This window comes from Hydra vulgaris, chromosome 10 (genome assembly GCF_038396675.1).
Source record: "Hydra vulgaris chromosome 10, alternate assembly HydraT2T_AEP".
Classification (NCBI taxonomy): domain Eukaryota; kingdom Metazoa; phylum Cnidaria; class Hydrozoa; order Anthoathecata; family Hydridae; genus Hydra; species Hydra vulgaris.
In genome coordinates this window covers 11,118,034-11,141,568 of record NC_088929.1, presented here as the reverse complement: position 1 = coordinate 11,141,568, position 23,535 = coordinate 11,118,034, and the positions used below count along the sequence as shown (strand labels likewise).

Genomic DNA, 23,535 nt, shown 5'->3' with positions numbered 1-23,535 from the left:
ATAAAAATTTTGATAAGTGATTTTCTACTAATTTATAATTGCTCTGTTCTTTTAGGAACATTAAGCACTCTTTTTTGTAGAATACATTTTAAAGTTGTTTAAATATATATTAGGCTCTTTTATTAACATTTTTTGACAGGGATGTGGAGTCCCAAAAAGGACTCTGGATTAGAAAGTCTCAAAAAGATTACTTTATCTTAGTTTTTGGTATCCAGGAGCTCTAAAAATATAAATAAGTTTATGGACTACTAATTGGAAAAAAATTAGGACTTTTAGGTTAGAGGAACAATCATTTTTTGAACCCAGAGTCCTTAAGTATAATGGGGCAAAGACTCTGGGCTTAAAAACATCAAGTTTCATGTCATTAAATCTCATGTTTAAAAATCATATATAGAGCTTCTGAACGCTACAGACTTGGAAAAAGTAGAGATAAAGCCGGAGTCCTTTTGGGACTCCACATCCCTGTTTGTTGAGCACTCTTAATTGTATTTTAACATTCCGTGTTAATATGGAAACTAATAATTTCATTTACTTGTTGAAAAATATACCTATACCAGATGAAAAAAGTTATTCTATTTCTTTGATTGAAAAAGTTAAGCATTTTATTAAAAGAATTTGTTGGAATGCCCATTTTTTATTAAAACCAAATACAAACACAGATGATGTATTTAATAATAACCAAGATAATGATAATTATGGATTTAAAATAAAAAATACACCACTTTTTATACCTGATTTGGAATATTTTGAAAATGACCTATTGCATTTATTTAAAACAATAAAGTTTCGCCCTATAAAAAACAAATTTCAAACAGAATTAAAGTTACATGTTGAAAAAATTAAATCAAACATTAATATATTTGTTTTTGCTGATAAAACAAATAACATTTACCAACTCACAACAGAAAACTATGAAAAAATTTTATGCTACAATATTACTAGTTTTTATAAGAAAGCCCCTAAAAATTTGAAAAACGCAATTAATTTAGAAGCAGGAAGTATTGCTAGAAAAATAAACCTTGATAATAGAATCAAATCAACTGCCCCTGCCCAAGCCTTTGTAACACTAAAAGACCATAAGCCAAATTTTCAAAAAAAACTCCTTTGTAAGTTGTTGGTTCCCTCAAAAAGTGAGATTAGACATGTAAGCAAAAATAAATTGGACAAAATTAATAAATTCTTTTCAATTTGCAGTAGTGGAAAAATACCACTGATGTTATAAATTGGTTCTCCATAATCGAAAATAAAAATGACTTTACATTTATTCAATTTGACATAAATGATTTTTACCCCTCAATAAATGCAGATTTTTTAAATAAAACAATTGAATATGCAAAAAGCCACACAGTTTTTCCTGATGAAACAATCCATATAATAAAACATTGGAGAAAAACCTTACTTTATTTTAATAAGGAAACTTGGAAAAAAAAACACGCATGACTGCTTTGATGTAACAATGGGCAGTTATGTCGGAACAGAAATTTGTGAATTTGTTCTCTGGTCCACAGCACGATAAAATTAGAAAAAATGTTATAAAAAATTTTTAAAATATTGGCTTTCATATCGAAATAAACATAAGTTTAAAAATTGTGAATTTTCTTGATGTCACATTTAGCCTCTCTAAAAATTCATATAAGCCTTTCAAAAAACCAAACAATGAATTTTGTATATTAATATTAGCTCAAATCATTCACTCCAAATTCTAAAACAAATCCCGATTTCAATTGATAACAGGCTAAACCAAAACTCCTCTAATGAAAATGTATTCAATTCTTCTAAATGAATATTTAAAGATGCCCCTAAAAAAAGTGGTTTTGAAAATTTTGAACTAAAATTTGACCCTGAAGAAAAGAATACAAAAAAGCGAAATAGAACTAAAAATGTAATTTAGTTCAACCCCCCATATAGCAAAAATGTTTCCACTAACATAGGAAAAGTGTTTTTAAAATTGGTAGATAAGCATTTCCCACCCTCTAATAAATTACATAAAAATTTTAATCAAAATACAATTAAAGTTAGCTACAGTGGCACAAAAAATATGGAAAGAATTATAAAAGGTCACAATAATGCTTAACTAAACAATACAGAAATCCTAAATGAAAAAACTACAGAAAATTGTAATTGTAAACAAAAAAACAATTGTCCAATGAGTGGAAGTTGTTTATCATAAAATGTAGTATATAAATGTGTTGTTTAGAGGGTGAATGGAAAAAACGTTTTGCCAATCATAAGCAATCTTTTACAAATTAAAAGTATTCAAAAGACACCATGCTGTCAAAATATATATGGGAATAAAAAGGTAAAAATATTTATGATTTTATACTGAATTGGTCCATCCTTAAACAGTGCCTGCATATAACATCGTTTCCACAAATTGCATACTATGCCTACAAGAAAAATTTGAAATAATTACACATGCAAACCAAGAATGCTTATTAAACAAAAAATCGGAATTAATTTCTAAATGTAGGCACAAAAATAAGTTTCTCCTATAAAACTATAAAAATAAATGAGCTCAAATAATAGTTACATTAAATCCCCCTTTTAAAGAATATTTTATAAAAAAAAAGCATAAGTAATCAATTCTTTTTATAATAGTGTCAGCAAATTCCACAAATGTGTGAAAATTTACAGTAGTTAAGACATTTGCGACTTCCTGTAATTTAATTTTTGGTATAAATTGAAGTTTTATTAATTTGATCATTCATTTCTGATGAGTCTTATTGATGAAACACAGTGTTAAATGAAAAAAAGTTTTTGTTAAGTGATTTTCTACTAATTTATAATTGTTCTGTTCTTTTAAGAATATTGAACACTCTATTTTGTAGAATACATTTTAAAGTTGTTTAAATATATGTATGTGTGTGTGTGTGTATATATATATATATATATATATATATATATATATATATATATATATATATATATATATATATATATATATATATATATATATATATATATATATATACATACAGACAGACAGGCAGACAAACCTGGTAAAATCATTAGAAAACTTCTAAAAATCATTAAAAGAAAAACATTAAATTTAGCATTCAGCATGTGTTTTTTTAGCAAGAATACCCAAAAAGAGCAATATCAGGTTGTTTATGAGATTAAAGTTGTATGCTTTTAGAGTTTCTACTATTGTATCCAAGTTTTTTAAAATTTTTATGAGTTTTCAGTCATATACATGAGATCTACATATATGAAACTACATCAGTTCATAGCGTTTTCTATCTAAACTGCATTGGGTCATGGACTATCAATAGCTAATAGATCCAACAGTCAATACTTGTGTAAGCACTATTGCTGCTGATTACTTGAGCCATGCGCTTAAGCATTCCCTGTATGAAATGCGGAAATATGTCGCGGATGTCTTGATTGTGATTCCATACTTGGAGTATGCATTCGATCAAGCAATGCTTAGTGGTGGGTTTCATTGCATTGACCTTACATTTGATTAGACTTCAGAATTTCTCAATAGGATTCATGTCAGGTGAGTTTATTGGCCAGCTAAGCTAAGGGACTTTTGTCTTCAGGAACTCAGTGACCCATTTTGTTGTATGGCGAAAAGCTTCCTCTTGCATTAAAATTCCATTGTCATTAGAGAACCATGCATGCACTTGGGGTAGCAGCTTGGACTGCAGGATTTCAATGTATTGGTCCTGGCGCATGATCCCATTCACGATGTGCATACAGCCTGGACCTTGGAAAGAGATAGCTCCCCAAACCATTACAGAAGTGGGTTTGCTTGACGGTTGCAGAAACACATTCTGGAAGAAGAGCTTCATTGCTTCGTCATCTAACAAACAGTGATGATTCCTGCATGATATCAGTTTTGCTCTCATCACTGAAGTACACCTGTAATCACAAAACAGTCTAAAGAATATATTGCTCAGGATCTGCATTTACAGTACAGCAAATCATGTATTATGCAATTATGCAAAAAAGTACCACACTGTTTGTACTTAGCATAACGACAAGGCATCCAAAATAATTAATTTCTATGCATACGTAAACCAAAGTGGAAAATGAAAAGGAAACGGTACTCATTATTATTTAAATAAGATAGAAGCAGATAATAGCTTTGTCCAGTCATAAGAAATCCATTCTTTGTACTGATTTGCCAAGGTCATCCTCTTTTTATCAGGACCGGTATTAGTTTAGCTTTCTTCATAGGACGTCTCGCAGTCAATCCACATTGCACAGCTGATGATGTACAGTTCTGGGTAAAACTAACATGCCATAAATCTCTGATATCTGACAAGTGAGATCAAGACTTGTTGCTCTACGATTAGATTTGCAAATTTTGATCAGAGTCTCCTTGGTGAGAGCCAAACCTTTGGTTTGATGCAGCTATGCTTCCTGTTCTTTTTTCTTTTTCCACAGAAATCCTGACCAATTTTTATAACATATATATACTTGCACCGGAAAGTAAGTTGACAGTGTATAAATGTATGATATCTTTCACTATGGGTTATTCTGTAGCTTGCGTATGTAGTGCAAACATGCTGAGTCATTATGAATGACGCACTTAATCAGAAGTCAAAGTATTTTAGTTTTACTGTTACATCCGAAGTAGGAAGGTAATTATTATTTGTTTGTCAGAGCTTTTTCAGACTGGTCGGCAAAAAAGACAAAAATATGTCTATTTAAATTTTAGAATTATTAATTCAAATTAATCTATGTCTATATTTGTGATAATATTTTATTATTAGACATTTTAAAAATTATTTCCAAGTAAGGAGGGTGTACCTAAATAGAAATTTTGAGTTCCGGCCGGAACTGGATTTGCCGGAATTGTTAATAATATTCCGGCTGGATCAAGAATTATATTTATGTAATTTTTTACCTTCAAGATTGAAAGCGAAAACCTGCACCTTAGTATCGTGGCTATATAATATATATTTATAACCTATAAAATATATAATCTATTTCATTAATTTGATTCATGTTTCATTTAAATCTAATATGTTGTTTTTGTTTGTTTCTTATAATTTTATTTATTTTAAGTTTTAACCTGCATAATATTTATATTTAAAAATATTTCTTTGTTTTCTATTTTTCCATTTAGGTTAAAATTGAAATATTTACTGTATTAGGCATCCTATACTTTTTAATTATTTAAAACCTTAGTAACATCTAATATGAGACTATTCTCAGAGGATTTAAAACCTTAGTAACATTTAATATGAGACTATTCTCAGAGACAGGTAAAATTTTTGATGAAAAAAGAGCTAGTTTTTTTACCTAGGTTTATTTAAAGTTCTTCATTGCCCTGTAGGACAATGATTTTTTAATTTAATTTACACAGTCTGTTTCACATGTCTTGAAAAAAAGTAAAACATAAATTCCGGCATTCTGGCCTGAAATATTGTAATTCCGGTAAATCCCTAACTCCAAGTAAATTTTTTAAAATTAGAATGTATATTATAATTATATATTTATTTTAGAATACTGAAAGTTAGAGTCTTAAAGCCTCACCTCCGACAAATAACTTATGAGCGAAGAAATGCCAGTGAATCTTTGTAAAATATTGCCAAGGTATTCAATATTTCAAGAGCAGTTGTAATAAAGTATAAAAAAGTGTTCATAGAACCGGAACTATCCTCTTTTTTTTAACAAAGTGGCCGAAAACAAAGGACAATTTCTTGTCAAGACCGATTACTTGCGACTGAGACAAAGAGAAGATTTTTTTCATTTGTTTTATCACAAAAGCTGAAAGAAGTTTTAAATTTATCAATTGGTGATATCTAAATCAAATCCAGATTAAATAATGCTAAATTAGGTAGCGGTGTGGCTAGGAAACCATTTGTTTCAAAGATTAATGCCACTAAGCATCTGTTTGTCAGAAAACATCCAGATAAGCCTCGTTAATTTTAGGAGATACTATATAGAATATTTTTTATATTTAGAAAAGCCATAAATATATAGAGAAGCAGAGAGAAATGAAAATGGTCTGTAATTTTCAGGATTAGAAACGTCTCCTGATTTAAAAATGGGTATGACCCTTGCAATTTTAAGTTTCTCTGGAAAAATAACTAGTTTTAAAGAGAGATTAAAATTATGTAAAAGAGAGATTGTCGAGTATTTTATCGATTTTTAATTACATTACTACTAATATTATCAAACCTCACACTTTTGTTTAGTTTTAAAAGATATACTGCATTTAAGAGTTCCTTTTCAGTAATTTCATAATTATCCATCTTAGAGGTCTTATTAGGAGTAAGATATGACTCAAAGTTTACTTCAGTAGTTTCTATTTTTGACGCTAAGGTGGAACCTACACTGACAAAATATTGATTAAGTGTTTCAGCAATTAATGATTAGATTGTAATAGTTTTATTTTCAATGTTAAGATTTATAGGATAATTATTTCCGTCAGTTTGTTTTGTACCAATTACTTCCTCAATTATGTTCCAAGTATTTTTCGGATCACTTTTATGTTTTATTAAATGCTTGGTATAGTAATATTTCTTTGACTTTTTAATAATCATCTCAAAAACACTTTAATAATTTTTGTAATTAGTTTCAATATTAAAGTTTTTTTTTTGAGAAACTTATTGTATAGTCGTTGCTTTTTTTTTTTTTTTTTTTTTTTTGACGACTTGATAATTCCAGGCGTTATCCATGGATAACGCCTGTAATTTTGTACTACAGGAAACAAATTTTGTACTACAGGAAGATATCGTTATGGAAGATGACAATTAAAATCAAGTTTCAGATATAATAGAGCATGATCTGTTTAGAGAAAGTATATTAGGAAGAATGTTATGGAAGAAGTTAAAGGTCATCCACATATTACGTACGCACCAAAGGGCGGAGGGGGTTGTCTTAGATTGAGTAAATTTGCGTACAACAAATTTACTCAATTTAGGACAACCCCTTCAAGGGGGGAGAGGGTCCGACAAATGTATGTACGCAAACGAAATTGAGGTGGCAGTTCACGTTCACTTGCACGTTAATAAAAGGTGAATGCCGCTCACGTTCATAACCTGTTAAGGTTATAATAGTTGAACAGTGCAAAAAGAAAAATTTTGATCACGTTCGCATGCGTAAATGGAATTAAGGGAAGGGGAGTTAGATCACCGAATTTATGAAACTTATATGAGGCGGGGGGGGGGGGGAAAGACCTCCAAGCGTACGTACGCATGGAGTAGAGGGTATAAAAAATGTACGAAATGCAACAGGGGAGGTTGGGGGTCCAAATCAAAAGATTTTTGCGTACGTAATTTATGGATGGCCCCTTAGATAACTTGTCTACAGTACATAACTTAGAATATAACTTTTATAGTTACGCCTGAATATAACTTTTATAGTTACGCCAAGGGCGGTTGCAATGAAAGTATTATATTAAGTTGATTGGTACGTTGGTATCGATCAGTTAGGCAATCAGTGTTTTAGGTCATTAAAGTTTAGTACAAAGTTAGAAAAAGTAGCTCAGTTCATTAGGTTTTGAGAAGCCTCGTAACTTTGAAAAATAATTTCCAAATGCATCAGCCTGAGGGCGGAGTGTAAGAGTAATGGTATCTGACACTCAAAATTCACATTACATCAAGGACTCCATCAGTCAAAAAGAATCCCCCCATGGGCCCTATAGTGAACAAACTGTTGAAACTGCTCATCATCATTTTTATCAAAATTGCTCAAGGTATAAGCGATACAATAATCATCCATCAGATTTTAAAGAAAGATTGTTGCGCTGTATAATTAGTCTGAATAGTAAGCAACTTTAAGGAGCTGGTAGTATAACTTAAGTTATTAGAGATTAGGCAGCAGCTTACGGTTATAATGAACATTTTTACCATCTTAATCCTTAAATGTTATTAGTTTAATAAACTATTTAGATATTACATTTAAAATTAGTATCGTAGAGTCAGTGCCGACAATTTTTAGAAAATGACGGTTGTGCCCCTCCACTTCAAAACCCGTGTCGTAGGCCATGAGAGTGCGCTAACAGAGTATATTGAGCTGTTTTTTATGGAGAAAATCAAAAAGCATGTCTTAAAATGTAATCAGATGCTATTTGATGGTAACGCAATGTAAAGAATAGGATTTAAATAGCTATTTTTTCACATATTTTTGAAAAATGTATTTAAGGTTTCAAGAGTCAATAAGAAATTTTTTTAGCAGACGTATTTTTTTGTTTGTTTTACCAACTGGTAGTCCAGATTATTGGACCAGGTTTTGCTTTTTTTTTTTTTTTTTCTTTTATGTGTTTTTTTTTATTTTGCATTTTGGCAGTAGTTTATACATTTAGAAATGTTGATATGTTCACGCTATGCATAAACTAATCACGAAAGTAAATAGCAAATCAATATTTTAGTCTATATAATAAAAATGCAGGACCGAAGGCAGGATTTTATGATGTTTCAGATATGACACTTTCAGACAATGTGCAAACTCCAAACTTAAGTATGTTGATGCTTATGTAAACTAAATTAGTTAACTTAAAAATAATAAACTACCAAATTTTAAATAAGAGTGTTTTAGAAAAAACTGCGGTGGTTGGGGCATGGGAACAAAAGTACCCAAAAAAGTGTGCTCCCCCCACTACGAGTATGAGAGCAGTCAATTATTAAAATATGTTTTTTTAGAATATTATATTAAGTCTAAATTTATCGACAGGTTTTTAGTTTATTTAATAACCATGGTCATAACGTTCAAAAGTTATGACCATGTAAAATTTCCGCCCTCCCCATAATGAGGGGGTTGTAAATTTAACCGGTCAATACTTTCGAAAACTAAAAAGTTATTAAATGAAAAGTTATTAAATCATAAACCTGATGATGAATTTAAATTTAGTATAATATTCTAAAAAAATACATTTTATTAACTCATTGCCCTAACACTCGGGGTGGGGGAGCACACTTTTGGGTATTTTTGTTCCCATGCTCCAAACACCGCAATTTTCTCTAAAACACTCGTATCAATCTTATTTAACATACCTAAGTTTGGAGTTGGCACATAGTCTGAAAGTGTCACATTTGAAACATCAGAAAATCCTGCCTGAAATAGTACATTTACTAATAAAACAGTTAAAATAAAAGTTGTTGGTATTACACAGTAGAACACTCATGAAACTATTATTTTGAAAATAGTGACCGAATATCGCAGTAATCCGTAACGTTCTGAGGCATAAGTAGCAAAAAACTAATAAAATTCAAATTAAAAATGCCATAAGTCCTTAACCGCCTAACCAATCAACTGAACTTTTATCCAGAGTTTTACTAAAGGGTACATTTGCACCAATTTTTGTCAAATTATATAGATTGGTTCTTATTTTGTGTTTTTATTGGCGCACTACGATGTTAAAATTTTACTCAATTTGAACATTCGAATTAAATTTTTTTTCCGCGATAAAAGTTGAAAGATTTTAAAGTTTGTATCACAGGGTACCTTGATGTGTATACGATATCTCTCAATATAAGTGGCGCTCTTGGGTCAGTTAGGTTGACATTATCAGGAACAGTGATATCCGTGTACAATTTTTTATGAAAGTAAGTAGTTTATATTTTTATGTATTAAAATGTACTTAATTAGTTAACTAAAGCAAGCTAAGAAAATATAAAATACCAATATTTAAAACCACAAAAAAATTATTTAGGAGGAAGGAGAAGGTTGTAAAACGTGTTGATTTGTTTCTTGGAGGGAAGGGGGCCAAAATTGTTTTTAATTGCGTGATGTAGTATTTGGGCGACCCCTTTTATATTTTATAGTTAAACCTGATACTTCTACTTTGGAAGTATCTAGAAAGTATCAATTTCCATCATAAGATTGGTTACTGAAGGTGACTTCTGTAAAAGAATAGATAATCTAAATAAGTGTCTCAAATAAAAACTTTTTATTTAATTTTAAAATGTTACATTAGTTATTTATAGTATTATATTGCAAGTTAATTTTTTTAAGTACAATAAAGTTTTAAATTAATTTTTTTTAAATATTTCAAATAAATTTTTAAATACAATAAACATAGATCGTTGCAGTGCTGAATATCGAAGCTGTTAGCTTTTTTAAAACATCAAACTGATTGTTAGGGACTCCAAAACGTTTTGTTTTGATATTTTTTCGATTATGAGCTACACGTTGATGTTTTGAAATTAATACATTCCAGTTTTATTCTTTTTCTTTTTGAAGTTTCTAACATCTTTTGAAACATTTATTAAAGTAAATGTCGAAGAAATATAATAAACATATAAATAGATAATAAGTAAAATTAAATAACACTTATAATGCAGAAAATATATGCATATATAAAAAATAAAAATTGCCAAAACAATAATTTAATTAAATTTGCCACCATTGAAAATCTACTTTTTACGGTACTATTTTTATTATTAAAACCAACTCCAAGAAGAACTGTTTATAGTCGTAATTCAGCGAAAAACATTTTCCTGTCGCACAATGAGTGGAAACTTGAAAAACCTGGCTAAAATTCAAAAAATCCTTGTAATCACTTAAATATTTGTAGGTAGTAAGGTTTTGAACTCCCAAATCTAAATTTGGCATTAGATTTTTAACATAAAATTTTACCATTGAAGATATTGCATGATCTAACGATACCAGAAGTCTGCAATAAACATCATGCTTTTATTTTTTCTGGAACTTTTTCTTGAAAAATCTTCGAGATATTTTTTTAGGCTTTGTTTCTTGAATCTGACCATCCACAGATAGCATGGCATGATCTTGTAGCTCGAAAACTCATCTGAGATGCAAATGCTATCTCAGATGAACTAAATGTGAAAATACATTTCAATAGTTTTTCGGTACTTCGTTCATTTACTTGCTTCATCAAAGTTATAGACGGTCGACCTATTGCAAAAGAGCTTCTCTTTTTTTGTGCTTGAAAAATCTAAAATAACTTAGATGTTTAATACAGATAAAAATAAATACTCACAATAAAATTAAAGCACACAATTTGTGTATTGATTTTACTGTTGTGGCTTTGGTGCCGGAGGTTTGTGAACTTTATTTTTACTATGTGTTTTTTTTTTGTACCAGCTTTCATTACAGATTGCATTGTTACTTATTTTCGAGGGACAGGAATTAATGTATAGTTGTCTTCATTAAGAGCACTATCTATTAAATTCAGTTTATTTTGGTATGTCAGTAACCACTTAGGATTTTTGTTTACACTCTCACTCAACATCTTCATTGTCTTCGTTACATCGAGCTAAATGATGCTTTCAACTCGATAGATTCTATTTCCTTTGCTTGTGTTTGGCATATACACATACGTAATAAAAGTTTTCATTTCATTATCAACCTAAGATTTTCTTGCTTAACATCTATTTGCAAAGAAAGTAGAATCTATCGAGTTAAAAGCAACATTTAGCTCAACGTTGTGTTGTGTGCTGTACAAGCTAAATAACTTATCTGGATCCAAACTTTTGGATCTGGAAAACTTCAAAAAGAGAGTAAATATTATCTGCTAGGTATGGAAACGCCATACCTGGCAGATAATATTTACTTGCAGATAATATTTACTAAACGACTTACCAGATATCTCCAAATATCTGGTAAGTCGTTTGGATCGGACTCAAAATATTCATGGGAGAAATTTTTCATTCGATAAGCTATGCATACCTTTACCTTAAACTAACTTTTGCTTGACTATATGAAGATGAAATGTGTAGGAATATTATAATCGAACTGGAACGAAATACCTACTAAGTTAAACGATATTCACCACAGGGAAGTTCTGTCAAATGTTTTATTGGTAGGCGGAGGGGAACTTGATTTTTAATTCATATGTAGTGGTTTAACTGCAAAAAAAAAAAAAAAAAAGAATGTCTTGTTACTTGCAATTATAAAGCCACTTCTTGAAGTTACAGTTGATGACAATAAATGTAAACCTACAGTATACAAGTTATACGGTTTGACAATAAGAGAAACTAAAATTGTGAAACAGCGTTTTGGTTTTTTTATACCAATGTCAAGTTCCGCAGGTGGAGTATTGTAGCTTTTGCGTACATAAGTGGTACAGCGCGAGTGGATGCATCAACACTCTATGCATTCAATACAAAGTTGTGTCCATTGAAGATTGATTCATTTAAATTTGAAATGGGTATTATTTTTAATGTAGTGAAGCCATCTGTTCAACCACGCAACACAGCACGGTTATCTTCGATGATATCATCCAAAATTTATCTTGTTCTCAAGATGCTTGGAAAAATAGAACTGAAGAAACAGTTAAGAGAAAAGAAAGCGAAAACGCTGTAAAATTTGCATCAGCTATTTGCAGATCACGGATATTAACCAAGACAAACTTGCGAGTAGAAATTTTTCCGTATGGTAACGACCCATGGGATTTTGAAATATTTCAAGAACCACTTAATTAAATTTTTTCGTTGTTGTTGTTTTAAAGCAAATTTAGTTCTTTTTCAAATAATAAAATTGTAGTTTTAAAAAACTCTATTGTATTCAAAGAAAATTTATTTGCAAGGAAAAATAAGAAAGTTCTCTTTGGAATAGTTGCTTTCGATTTGTAATGTTTTTACTTCGCTTAAAAAAGTATAAAGTTCAAAGGTTAGTCGTACCATCGAATAATGGAGTGAAGGTCGCAGATTGGAAGAGAGTCGAGAAACGAAGAAGGAGGTCCGTCAAGTTTAAAACTTGATCAAATAATTATGTGTATTGATGCGAATCCAGAGTACTCCGTTCGGGATATCGAAAAAAACCCGATTGTTTCCATGTCTACAATTCAAGAAGTCAAAAAGTAATATGGTTACAAAACATACAAAGTACAGAAATATCCTAGAAGATTTCAACAGCAATTCAGCGATGGCCAAAAACGTGGTTGAAAATTGTTACGAAAAAAATTTCAAGGAAATCAAAAGTTAATTATAATGGATATTATAATGAAACATAAGCTGCAATGTGTACGTGAAAAAATGTTTAAAAGAGTGATTTTTGCTTTTGATCCGAAAACATGATCCACCTATCTTCTGGCCTGATCTTGTATCTTTTCATCACTCAAAGTGTGTAGTTGAATGGCATAATCAAAATGGCGTTGATGAACGTCCCAAAAAACATGAATTCAAAAAACGTGCTACAACTTCGTCTAATTTAAAAACTGTAAGCAAAATGAAATGTAAGCTGCGTAAGAAGGAAAAAATTGCGAAAGACATCAATCAGTTTCGCCGATTTTGGGGTGTAGCATCACGAAATTTTACGAAAACTGTTGTCAAAAGCTTTTGGATAACAGCTTTCGTTTGTGCAATATAAATATTGTACAAAAAGTATTGTGATCAGCTCGAAGATAATGTTTTCTTGAAGCTTTACTGTTTTTAGAGAAAAATAACAATAAAAAACAAACAACAACAAAAGTTATAAAAATTGATTAAGTGGTTCTTAAAATATTTCCAAAATCATATGTCATTACCATTCTGGACAGTCTTAATCAGATTCTTGTTTTAAGTTTGTTGCAGCTCAACTTGTTCAACGCATGTTATTAAAGAGTGTTTTAATTGCTTAGGAATCTGAATAGGATGAATTTCAGTTTTTTGTTAGTTGTTTATAAACAGCTAACAACAAGTATATTTTTACTACAAGAAATAAAATTTTACTAGTAAATGTTTTTGACTTTTAGTCGTATTTGAATTACGTACGTAAAATTACGAACGTAAATTAGTAATACTAAAATGACTTACTACAACAAATATAGTAACAAATATAATTTTACTAGTAATAAAAAATAAAACCTAAATAAAATTAAAAAAACTATTAGCTAAGCTCTGTGAGTAAACACAACTTAAAGGTTCCTTCTGGTAGTATAGTATAAAATTTAAAAATTATATGCATATATGTGAATAAAAATTATATGCATGTTTGAGTATGTTTATATATTACGCAAACACACACATATATATATATAATTTTTCAGCTACTTCCATGTTATATATCTCCACATGTTATAAGTGCAGTTTCAATTGATTTTAAAAATGAGAGCTGATCAGCTCCCTCTTTACACTTGTCCAGCGTAAGCAGTCGCTCCGGGGTCAGGGCGTTTGGAGAGACCAACCAAACACTCATGTTGGTTTATGATCTAACAACTAGTTGTTCGAGTATGAATCAAAACATAAATTCTAGAACCTCTCTAATATAAATTATAAATTAATAAGCATGAGTTCATTGAGTATTAAATGATTAAAACATAGTTGTTTTGTTATTTGATTACTCTTGTAATGTCAAGATGACATTGTCATCAGGACCATATACATTTTGTGGATCAGTCCAGAATATTGGATCATGTCATATAGGAAATTTCCTTGTTTCTTTAGATTTACTAGATGAATACGACCCGTTTCTAATAAATAATTTAAAAATATAAACACTTATGTAAACTAAGGTAAAAGTAGCACTTTTTACCTATCAGCTAACATTTGCGAAGAGTTCAGTAAGCTTCTTAATGGTTCACATTTACAAGTATTCGGTAGCTATATATCACTTTTACAGTTTTATTTGATATCGTTCAAAATTTATTTAAAAAGAGCGCTTGACAATTTTAAAGCATTTTTTTTATTGGCAAATTTCTTTGGTGCAGTTATTGAACTTAAAGCTGTCAAACTTTATTCAATTATCGTTGGTTCAAACATTTTTACGTATGTAAAATATAAATAGTATTTATAAATGTATTTTATATATAAATAAATATATAAATGAGTTAATGTACGGTGCACGTATATTAACTCATTTGGAAAACTAGTTGAACATTTTTTATCATTCATTCCAATAATAGATCAGTCAGCAGCTGATAGACTTGATCTTGTCAAAAAAATATAGTATTGGATTCCTCGTTTGTCTTCCAGATATGTATTCTGTTGCAATCACATCGCACGCCCAAGAACTTTTATAAATCTACACAAGAACTTTTAAAAATCTACACAAAAAATGCAGAAATTAATTTTCCAAATTAATGTCTGCATTTTAAAAGCTTCATTTCCGCTTCAGTTGAAATTGGTACCGGTGGTACTAGAAAATCATATCGGATTTACTTCTGGGTATTAGATCAAAGAAACTTGAATTGACATTTCCTAATGTCTATATATGCTTTAAGAATGTTTCTCTCTGCTGCAGATACAAATTATACCGGAGAAAGGCCCCTTTCAACTTTAAAAATAGTGAGGAAACGCTACAGTTCTAATAGTGGACAGAAACGCCTGTACGTTCTAATCGTTTTTCAAATTAAAAAATGTTCCTTTAAAAGAAATCATTGTAGAAGTTGTAATCGATCATTTCGTTGATTTAAAAAGCAGCAACAAGATATTAAAATAAATTATCTACTTAGTTATGTAATAATGTAACCTGTATGAAAAGTGTATAATCTTTAGAAATGTCTTAGTTTTGATTTACCCTTCCGAATTGTTTTAAATATATGTAAAATACAAAGATCTGATTGTCCCTTGTTTTTTTTTTTAGAATAATTTATTAGCTCAATCTATCACTATTACTTGGTAATTTTTGATTTAATGCAGTAAAATTTACGAGCCTGGAGCTGATTTATGTACGAGTATATAACACTTATATAACACTCGTTGTTTGTTTATTGTTGTTTACTATTAGATTGAGCCTCGAGCTTACCAATAAATTTATTAGATTAATTTATATATATATATATATATATATATATATATATATATATATATATATATATATATATATATATATATATATATATATATATATATATATTAGAATAAAACTTCTTTTTGTGGATTAATTTCTATTTGTTAAAAATATATAGAGATATATAAATATATATATAAATATATATATATATATATATATATATATATATATATATATATATATATATATATATATATATATATATATATATATATATATATATATATATATATATGTATATATATATATATATATATATATATATATATGTATATATATATATATATATATATATATATATATATATATATATATATATATATATATATATATATATATATATATATGTATATATATTAATTTATAATATTACTAACTAGGTTATTAATTTACTCAGAAGAATGTTGATCTTTTTGACTTTTTACCACACTTTCTTTTATATAACAAGCAAATCTGTTGAAACGGTCTAAAGAATATAATTTGACTATTTATTAAATTTAGACTATTTTTAATCTGTTGAAACGGTCATTTTGTTGATTTAAAAATATTTTAATCTGTTGAAACGGTCTAAAGAATATAATTTGACTATTTATTAAATTTAGACTATTTTTAACAGATTTTTTACTTTTTTGTTAATGCTGTATTGCTGTATTGCCAACTAGTTTAGGTCTAAAAGTGAATAATATACTTTCGCAAAAGTAAATAACATTACCTCTCCATTAACTTACGAAAACCCAAAACGCTAAAAAAGTTTTATTTTTGTCTCAGGATAATAATATTGATACAAGTTTATTATTTATAAGCACTATTATATTTGTACTTTAAATAGAGAATTATTATATTTTATGTTCATATAGTTTTTAATGAAGTAAGCAAAAACATATTGATGTTATACGCCATCCAAATAATTTCATATATGCTTTAAAATACCATTTATTGTATTTTAAAGCATATATGGTCCCCTGATATTTTTAACTTTTTTTTTTCGTTTGGTCGAAAAAATATATTCCGTGATAAAATTCCGTGAAAAATATATTCCGTTGTTCGGCAAACTCAGAGTTAGCGAAATCGTGTATTGCTTAAAAACTGTTTAAAACTTTAGGTTTAAGTAGTTTGTCGTTCCCAAGACAAGCTTCGCGCTTCAAAAGTGCGAGTCAGTATAAACAAGATCTTCACGACCCAGTATGAATAGGGTTAAAGAATTATTTGTTATTTTTAAAGGCTATCAAATAATTATGTAATTTTTTTAATTTAATTAAATATTTATGTAATTTTTCAAATCTAATTAAATATTTATGTTAGTTTTTTAGTCTAATTAAATATATTTATTACATACATGGTTTTAGTTTAATCTTAATTTGTTTGTTTTTAAAAAATATTTTTATATATTTATATATATATATATCTTTGTTATATTTGTTATATATATTTGTTATATTTATATATATATCTTTGTTATATTTTATATATTTATATATATATCTTTGTTATATTTTATATTTTTATATATATATATATCTTTGTTATATTTGTATATAGGGGAAAGGCGCCTATGATGGCATACTTAACTTTGAAGCTTCATTATTCAGTATCCTGAAGACCAATAATAAAAGTTTTGATATAGATACATTCCTTGTTACATCTAGAACAATAATTACCTTGGGAGTTTTCATCAGTTTTATTTTTTTTTATAAGTTATTCTTAATGTAAAAAAAAGCACAATTATGCCATCATAGGCAACCACTGCTCCTATGATGGCATAGGAGAGGATGGGGCTAGTTAGGATCGAGAGTAACTTAATGATTTCATTTAACCTTAGAGTTTTCCCTTAGAAAAGTCAGAAATTACTCGAAACCATCCTAATTTACCATTTCATGCTACACACCAGCATTGTAAAATTGTGCGCATGCGCATAGGATATATTGCGTTTTACGTATATTTTTGACCAAAAAATTTGTTGGAGCATCGCTTTCTTTTAACTTTACTTAAAAATAAGTTTTTCTTATAAAAAAAAAAAGGTTTTCCCAACTCGTCAATATTTCAACACCCCTAAATCGTCAGTATGCCATCATGGGTAAAGTTCATCATTTTCATTAAAACAAGCTGTGTCTGCTTTGTTCAAAAGATAAAATTAAAGTAACTATTGCACTAAATGCACAAAACTTGAATATAAAATGCATGAAAATTTCATTTCTGCCCAGTTAATAGTAAAATCACAATCTTAAATATATGAAGGAAATAAAACTACAACAGCACATCCCAAAATCGATTTTTGTTGATTATAAAAACAATATTTGTGCACAAGGGACGTTTTTTTACTAAAACTAATGTAAAGTCAGTATAGTCATGTAGGTCTAATCATTTTTTTACCAAAACCAGTTTTAATAGAAATATGACCGGTATGCCATCATAGGCGCTATGCCATCATAGGCGCCTTTCCCCTATTTATATATATATCTTTGATAAGGCTGTGTCTGGTTTGCAAAAATGATACATAATTATTTTTAGGAACAAATACTACTTTGCTGTTGTTATAATAGAGTTTGAAAAATGGAGACTGCGCAATATACTTCAAGTAGTATATTAGAATTGCTTAGTAATACACAAAACGGAACGCTCACTGCTGGCGGCTTGAAACATTCACTTCACGGTAATATGTTTCAGTTGGCACTTTTAACTCTTGCTGCTGTCAAAGCTAATGAATCAGCAAAACGTTTTGACCTTATTACAGAAGCAAACGAGTTTGAAAAATTTAATGATTTAGTAATCGACTATGGTGATCATATTACTTTTTTGCAAGCCAAACACACTGAAATAAAAAAAAACTTTTCTAGAAATGATTTTATGAATGACGATGGCGATGCAAGCTTAGCTAAATATTTTGATTCATGGAATAAATTAGTAAAAAAAATCAGAAACAGGGACTTGGTAAAGCCTAAAGAAACTAAATTTATTTTTTTTTCAAATAAAAAGTTAAATGAAATGGATGAGTTTATTGAGGAAATACAGATTGAGAATGACGAGTTTGCATTTCTCGATTGTCCAAGTTATAAATTCATTAGAGGAGAGAAAAGGAAAGATTTTATAGAAGCGATTTATCATCATTCAGAAACATTAATTCCACAAGAATTTAACCAATTAAAAGTTGATGATTTAATACTAGAAAATATTCGATCAGAGATTAAATACGCTACAGATTTTCTAAGTAAAAAATTAGGTGAAACTAGCAAAAACAAAATAAAAATAAATTTAAAGAGTCTTAAAAAATGTAAATTTAAACATGTAGTGTTAGCTATAGTTAAGTTAGCTTTAGATAACAAAGAATTTGCATCGGTTTTAACCAAATATTCTAATAATGGTTTATGGGATCAAGTATCTGACAGATTTGAAATTAAGAAAAGCGTCAATGCTTTTAAACTTTTGATAAAATTACAATATCCAGCAGATACCACACAAATAAACCAATTTTTAGACGAGTTTATTATAAAAACTGGTCAACCAAATGTCAATGAAATACTAAAACTAGTTAGACAAGAAATAAATGTACAGTTTTCTATTGGAGTGCAAGAAACGTATACTGCACTTATGCAGTTCATGCTTGAATGATTTAGAGATAGAAAAACTTGTATTTTAACGAGGGATAAATTTAACGAATGGAATGAGAAGAAAAGTGCAGACTTGCAGCGCTTCTTCTTTCTTTCTTACACAAAAGCATTCAAAGAAGAGTTTTATGATTATAAGTCAGATTTTAAACAATTCATAAATATTAAATTGATTGAATTTTTGACAAAAGAAGAAACTGAACAAAAGTTTCAGATAATCATTGGGAATAATGCTAAACCTTTAGTTTATTCAACAATTATACAAATGGAAGAAACTCAAAATTTAAAAATAGATAATTGGATTTATATAGAATTTAATGATACGATAGTGCAAGATATTGTGGAAATATTTAAAGGTAATGAAACGAAGTTTTTAGTTATAAACTGCCATAACATTAATGAATTTTCTGATCAACAAAGTCTCAAAGTTTGTAACCTTATAAATAAACAAGATAACGTAAAGGTAATTCTTTTAATTAAAAATAACGTTTTTATTCCAAACTCTTTACTTAAACTAAAGCCTCAAGAAAACTTACTTGAGTTGCTTTCAGATGAACAAGTACGATGTCTATTTAAAAAATATCAAAATAACTATATAACGCTGGCAGGAAAAGAGTACAAAATTAATGATATTATTGACAAAAGGCTTGGAAGCATTTACCAAATATTGAAGAACATTCAATATTTTCCACAAATAACTGCGCATTCTCATGAGAAAAAACTAGATGTCAAATCTGGAATGCCATATGGCATATATATAGAAAACCAAATGTTATTTGGCGAAGGGTATTACGATTTATCTATCATCTTCAGGAGAAATACTAGGCATTATATTATAGAAGGAGTAAATTATAATGTACTTTTAGACGAACTAGATGTATTGTTTCAAGAAAATCAAATGAGATTTGCTGAAATTAAAAATTTGGAAAGCGATTTAGAAAAATGGGAAAAAGCTGAATTTATTTTATTAAAAAATCCCGAAATTTATTCTTCTCTTTATTTAAGCAACAATGGTTGTACTAAAACTTTTATCTTTACATGTAAACCTGTAGGCTTTAATGAAAAAGTATATATTCTACTAAAATCAGTTAAAGGCTTTTCAACCGCAAGGTTAAAGGTGGCTGAAAATCCAGGAAACATATATCTACCTTTTGCACAAGGTATAGATTATTCATATCGTGGGACACAAAAAGATTTTATGAAAGATATACGCATTAATAACCATTTATCAATACTTCTCGGACCTGCAGGTTATGGAAAAAGTTCGTTTTGTACAAATATACTTGATAAGCATAAGTTTTCCAAAAATATATCACTTCCTATTTGGATAATAAATATACCGCTTCGTAGTCTACAATTTGATAATCAAGGTCAGCCAAATTTAAAACCATTTTTAAATATGCATCATAACTGGGAAAAAGAAGCATTTGAAGCAGATATGCGCATAAAGGGTAGTGTTTTGCTCATTTTTGATAGTTTCGATGAAATAAAAGATGTTAAAACTATCAGTTTGATAAATAATTTTCTTCAGGAAAAACCGATAGAAATATCGTGTTTACTCACCACAAGACCCTATGCTACGAATAAACTTTCCTTACCGCCAAAACAACAACAAAGCTTGGCAATTTATAAACTAACAGAGTATACCGAAAAACAACAAAAAAAATACATTACACAGTACATGAGAGCTGTTTTGAAAGAATACAAAACTTCAGAAAAAGTGTTTAATACTTTTGTTGAAAAATTGAATCATTTTTTAACTGCAAGGCTCAATAATCATACTTCAAAAATTCTTGGTATTCCTTTGGAAAGTTTCCTTTTTTGCGAATTATTAAAACCACATATTTTGAAATATATTGCAAATAATAATAACCAAGTACCGGAAATTTGTAATATTAACTTAGAGGATATTGATATTAGCAATTCTTCTAACCTCTATCAAGAATTTATACGCTCTAAATCAATCTTATATTTGGAAAAACATGTGGGTGTTAAATCAGAAAACATGATTGATAAAAAGATGGTATTTAATTTAATGGGAGCATATAATCAAATTATGGAGATGCATGCTCTATGGCAATCGTTTAGTGTTAATGAAGATATTAACAATTATACTAAAACCATCAGTTTTGACGTAAGCACATTGAAAACGCTAGAAGATACAGGTTTAGTAAAATTATTTGAAGATAAAGAAGGCGTAAGATTAAATTTCAGTCACGAAACATACCAAGAATTCTTTTCAGCAATAGCGATAATAAGAGGATTTGTAAGCGAAAATGGTTGTTTGTTTGATTTAGTTGAAAATTTAGTTTTTCGAAACTGTTATGATCCAAAGTTTCACTTTATTTTTTCAATGGCAGCACAAATTAGTTTAGTGGGCAGTCAGATGATCCCGGGGTATAATAAAGAAAAATATATGTTAACTTTTTGGAAAGCATTAGGAAATAACTCTGATATAATTGGCTCAGGAGCTGTAAGAGTATTTAAGTATTGTCTTGCAGAATTTTTTGATTCAGAAAATTTTGCTGAACAAAAAGTTAAAAACCAGTTTATAAATCATGTTCAATTTTTTTGTCATCAAATAAAAAAATATCCATGGGAAAAGTATATTAAATACGTACTCAGTGGAAGAGATCAATATCAAAACCAATTTGAAAAAGATGATGCTCGGATAAATGCTGGACTCATTAACGACGATGGGAATGAGTTACCTATTAGTCTGAACACCATCGACAAGTGCTTTAGTGATAAAAATGATATTAAATGTAAATTTAGTTCAATTGCTCGTGAGTTTCGGTATTTACAACAAAACAATTTATTAGGTATAGATAAGGTAAAGTTGTTAGAAAAAAAAGCTGAAATGCATAAAGACAAATATGATTATTGGGCGCTTAATGAAGGAATTGAAGCAATAGGTTACACAGGAAACTTATTCAGCAAACCGTTAGCAAATTTTCTAATAGACAGAGCTGCCTTTTGGTATAATAATCGTAAAACTGCAATCTCAGCATTAAAAGAAATATATAAAAGTTTAAATGATGAGGATGGAGGTGATGTCAATGCTAAGCAAAACTGTTTTTATGTCTTGCAAACAATAGTTTTATCAAATGAATACGATAATGAAATGCATACTTTGTTGCATCAGGTCAATGAAAACTTTATTACTTACTTAGTCAACGAGTTAAGTTCAGATTGGAAATGTTTAAATGACGATAATTCTTTCACTGAAAATCCCTTGATAAAACAAAAAAAGTTTCAAATAATAAAAACTATATTATTTGTAGCTGAAAAATTACAATATGCGGTAACATATGAAGATAATTATATTTTACTCGTCAAAAATTGCAGAATCCCCATCAACTTTGGCAAAGGAAAACTAAATGAAGATTTCGCAGAAGAAATATCAAAGTATATTGATGAAATAAAATTAATTGATAAATATTGGCCTGGTTTGTGGAGCAATTTATTTGTTTTAAATGAATTTGATCGAAGTTTAATACGATTTAAACATCGTATTGAAAATGTTAATCTAAGAGATAACGCGGAATTTGACAATTTTTTTCAAGAAAGCGGTAAATATAAATCCAACGTTTGTACATTATATGCGCACCTCTTTATCAATAAATTATTAAACAAACATCACGTAGAAGAGTTAGTTAATATCAGCAAAGATCCTCCTAAAGGTGTACTTTATTGGGATCACGATGGAGGAATTAAAGCAATAGGGTATACAGGACAATTTTTTAATATGGAACTAGCTCAGCATTTGAGTGAAGTATCATTTTGGCCAGAAAATTCCAGTTCCAACAATGAATACCAAGCAGTCTCGTCATTAAAACAAATTTTTAACGCCCTTACAAGGAGTAATGTAGAACGCGATAAAGATTATTACAGAGCGGTTGAAGCTTATAACTATTGTAGAAATAAATTTGCCTCGTATAAGTTATTAGAAATTAAGTCGTATTATGGCAAAAGAAAGCAAACATTCCAATCAAATTTTTAAAAAACTGCACCAGACTTTAATTGTAGTTTTAGCTTAAAAGAAAGCTAAATAAATTTTAATTTTTACATTTTTTTCTAAATATTTATACCATAATTTACATTTAATAATTGTTGATAGATCAACAATTATCAAATGTGTTCTAGGCTATAAATATAAAAGTCAAATTATTAATAAATACATAATTTATTTTTTTATTTAAACGGCTTACGGTTTAAATTACATTTAACAATTTTAGCTTGGAAGAACGCTAAACAAATTTCAATTTGTTAATAAATTACATGAATTTATTCATACGAA

The 23,535-nt window shown here is 28.8% G+C and overlaps 1 protein-coding gene across 2 annotated transcripts in view; it reads left to right on the top strand.

Moving 5' to 3' along the window:
• The window catches only part of LOC136085788 (uncharacterized), a 28,316-nt gene extending 5,019 nt beyond the window's left edge, over window positions 1–23,297 (top strand). The window contains exon 2 of one of the 2 annotated variants that reach the window (XR_010641177.1): window positions 5,457–6,083. Coding sequence is in view for 1 of the 2 variants with exons in the window: in XM_065807249.1 (XP_065663321.1) it covers window positions 19,501–23,238 (3,738 nt within the window). In the remaining variant the exon portion in view is untranslated. Of the gene's footprint in view, window positions 1–5,456; window positions 6,084–18,141 lie in introns of those variants that run through there. The other variant, XM_065807249.1, reaches the window with a different exon arrangement.
• The last annotated feature ends 238 nt before the right edge of the window (window positions 23,298–23,535 follow it).